We start from the raw sequence: 2500 nt of genomic DNA, 5'->3' as shown, positions 1-2500 counted from the left end.
TAACCAATGCTTCGCGCAATCTGTGCTTTGTACTGCTTGGGGCTGATTGGAATATTGGAATTCAATTCACAGAGAGACGACACATTTGGAGATTGAACCGTTTACTCTGCTTGGTGTATGTGCGGGTCTCATACCCTACCCGCATCACAACCAGTCGCCTCGAAACACTTATCAGTGTGCTATGGGCAAACAGGCCATGGGTAAGTCCCGCTTTGTGAAACAGAGACTGAGACTGAGCTTAAGCCAAAATGATGGTTATGACAGCACCAGGAAATGCTAGCCTTAATGAGTAAAAAGCTATAGTGTTCCACGTGCGACGCTTTCTGTTCTTTGGATCTGGGAAAGAAAACAACTCGGAAATACCAAAGTTTGGTTTCTGTCGACAACTTTTGCCAAGTCAGTTGTTGGTTACTTCACAATTATTGTACAACGTGAACTCGATGGAATGATGGCAAAAAAGAGATACAAATGCTGGTTTATTAAATATAAACACTATTGATACCAGGCGAGCTTTCGCTCGAAAACATGATATCTCCTCATGTGAGAAGATCACTGTTGCTATGGTTACATAATAAATCGCGCCGTTGTTCTACGTTGGGACTGCCAAAAAATATTAAATTGAAATGATTTGGTATTTCATTGGTGTTTGCATAATAAGCAGAACATTACATGACCGCTTGGAGGTACGAAGTTTCTGTTCTCGTGTTGAAAAATGTTTCACTTGTCACACATAATATTTTTTAACACTCGAAGAGAAATTTCGTATCTCCAAGTGGTCATGTGATATCCTCTTGTTTTTTCAAGTGACGTATTCGTTGGGGCTTTGTTAAGGCTCTCCAACAAATCGTTTGTTGGTTGCAGGAATGATCGCTTTCTTTTTTTCTTTTTTTTATTACAATGACTTTTTGTTAATTGACAGGTTCTATTGGCTATAACCAGCGTAACAGGTAAAGTTTTATTTCGTTTATTTATCAGATATGTCCAGAAATGCCGTTAATTAGATACTCGCTGATTTTAATGAGAGTCACGAACTATCCTCTTGAGCCTGGTTTTCACTAGCGACGCAAGGACAAGCGCAAAGCATAAGAGCGCTTCTTTCACCGTGAAAACGGGGTTTACGCAAGCACAAGCATAAGCACAATCATAAGGATCAAAAATTTTTCCTTTTCCTTGTGCTTTCGCTTATGCATGCTTGCGTTCGCTTGCGTCGTGTGAAAGCGAAACGCAGCAGAAGCACAACGAAATTTGCTACGACTGGCCAATGGACCATTTTCGAATTCTCACGGCTGGACTGGATCTGGCATGAAATGGAGGCTAATGTGAGTAAATCTTTTCGAATGCAAATTAATTTGCCTGCATTAGCCTACATTTCATGCTAGATCCAGTCCAATCGTTAAAATACGAAACTATTAAAGCACTCGCTCAAGATTTCCTGTGTCTGAGCATTTGAACAAAATGGTGGTTGCCATGGTTGATTTTGATGCTTATGTAGACGTTCGTTTTCACTGAGCATAAGCTACTAATGCTTGTGCTTGTTTCTGCGTCGCTAGTGAAAACCAGGCTTCACTCTTTTCCCAAACGCTATCTTGAGTCATGCTTGGATAAATTCAACGGGGCAAAAGGGACTCTTGTTACAATGCGTAACGTGCGTCTAGGTGTTTGAATTTGGAGAAGACGGTCTCTTACTTCACTTTACCTTGAATTTTCGTGGGTAGTCAGTTCCCGTTCCACTTTGAGCGAAGGACAATTTTTTCAATTAATTTTTGTCCTAAACCTTTTCAACTCTCTCGGGTACTCGGCGTACCCGACATTGTTTTCTTGGTACCTGAAAAACAAAGAGGTTTCCAGGCATGCATGTGATGTTGCTGGAAATTTCTTATATTTGAAGATATTTCCATCGTAACAAAAGTGACTGAGTATCCCAAAAACAAGAAAATGAGACAAAAACGTACAAACAAACAAAAAACGTGTGGATGTTACGGGCAGATTGAGGCTACGATTTTTTTTATTGCTTAAATTATCACCAAGCTCTATTGGCTACTTTGAGGTTGCGTGGGAGACAGGGTCGAGCTAGAGTCGTATTCATTAGGGACCTTAAGCAAGGACGACGACGACGGCCACGAGAACGTTGTCTAAAAATATTATTTCCCGTTCCTGTAATAATTGTGCGATTACTCCACGTCACTCGGCTTGGAAAGTGTGAATACAAATACCAAGAATAAAATTGACGAGAACGGCGTGGATATTTAGAGAGAAAATTGAAAATTCATCGTCAGGTGCTTTCGTCCTCCTCTTGACTCCAAATTTGATCATTTCACGTCGTTGTCAAGACAAGAACCGGCAAAGAAATGTATCAAAATGTAAAACGCACGTGCAGGGCGTGCAGAACTATTGTTTTTGCTATTTAATATTATTGTTTCGTGGCGTTCTCGTAGACGTCGTCGTCTTCGTCCTCCTTGCTTAAGGTCCCCATTGTAGGACTGTTTTGGGAACGAGCCAC

At 40.9% G+C, this 2500-nt stretch overlaps 1 protein-coding gene across 2 annotated transcripts in view; it reads left to right on the top strand.

Annotated features, from left to right (window-relative positions):
- Window positions 1–2500, top strand: part of LOC138003175 (DNA-directed RNA polymerase III subunit RPC2-like) — a 45416-nt gene that overhangs the window by 24803 nt on the left and 18113 nt on the right. For both annotated transcript variants that reach the window (XM_068849147.1, XM_068849141.1), the window contains 2 exons: window positions 73–200; window positions 920–947. In XM_068849147.1, the coding sequence (XP_068705248.1) occupies window positions 73–200; window positions 920–947 (156 nt within the window). The remainder of the gene's footprint in view (window positions 1–72; window positions 201–919; window positions 948–2500) is intronic.

This window comes from Montipora foliosa, chromosome 1, assembly GCF_036669935.1.
Source record: "Montipora foliosa isolate CH-2021 chromosome 1, ASM3666993v2, whole genome shotgun sequence".
In the NCBI taxonomy this organism is placed as follows: domain Eukaryota; kingdom Metazoa; phylum Cnidaria; class Anthozoa; order Scleractinia; family Acroporidae; genus Montipora; species Montipora foliosa.
Note: the sequence above shows the minus strand (reverse complement) of the source record. Positions and strands in the feature narration are given on the sequence as shown.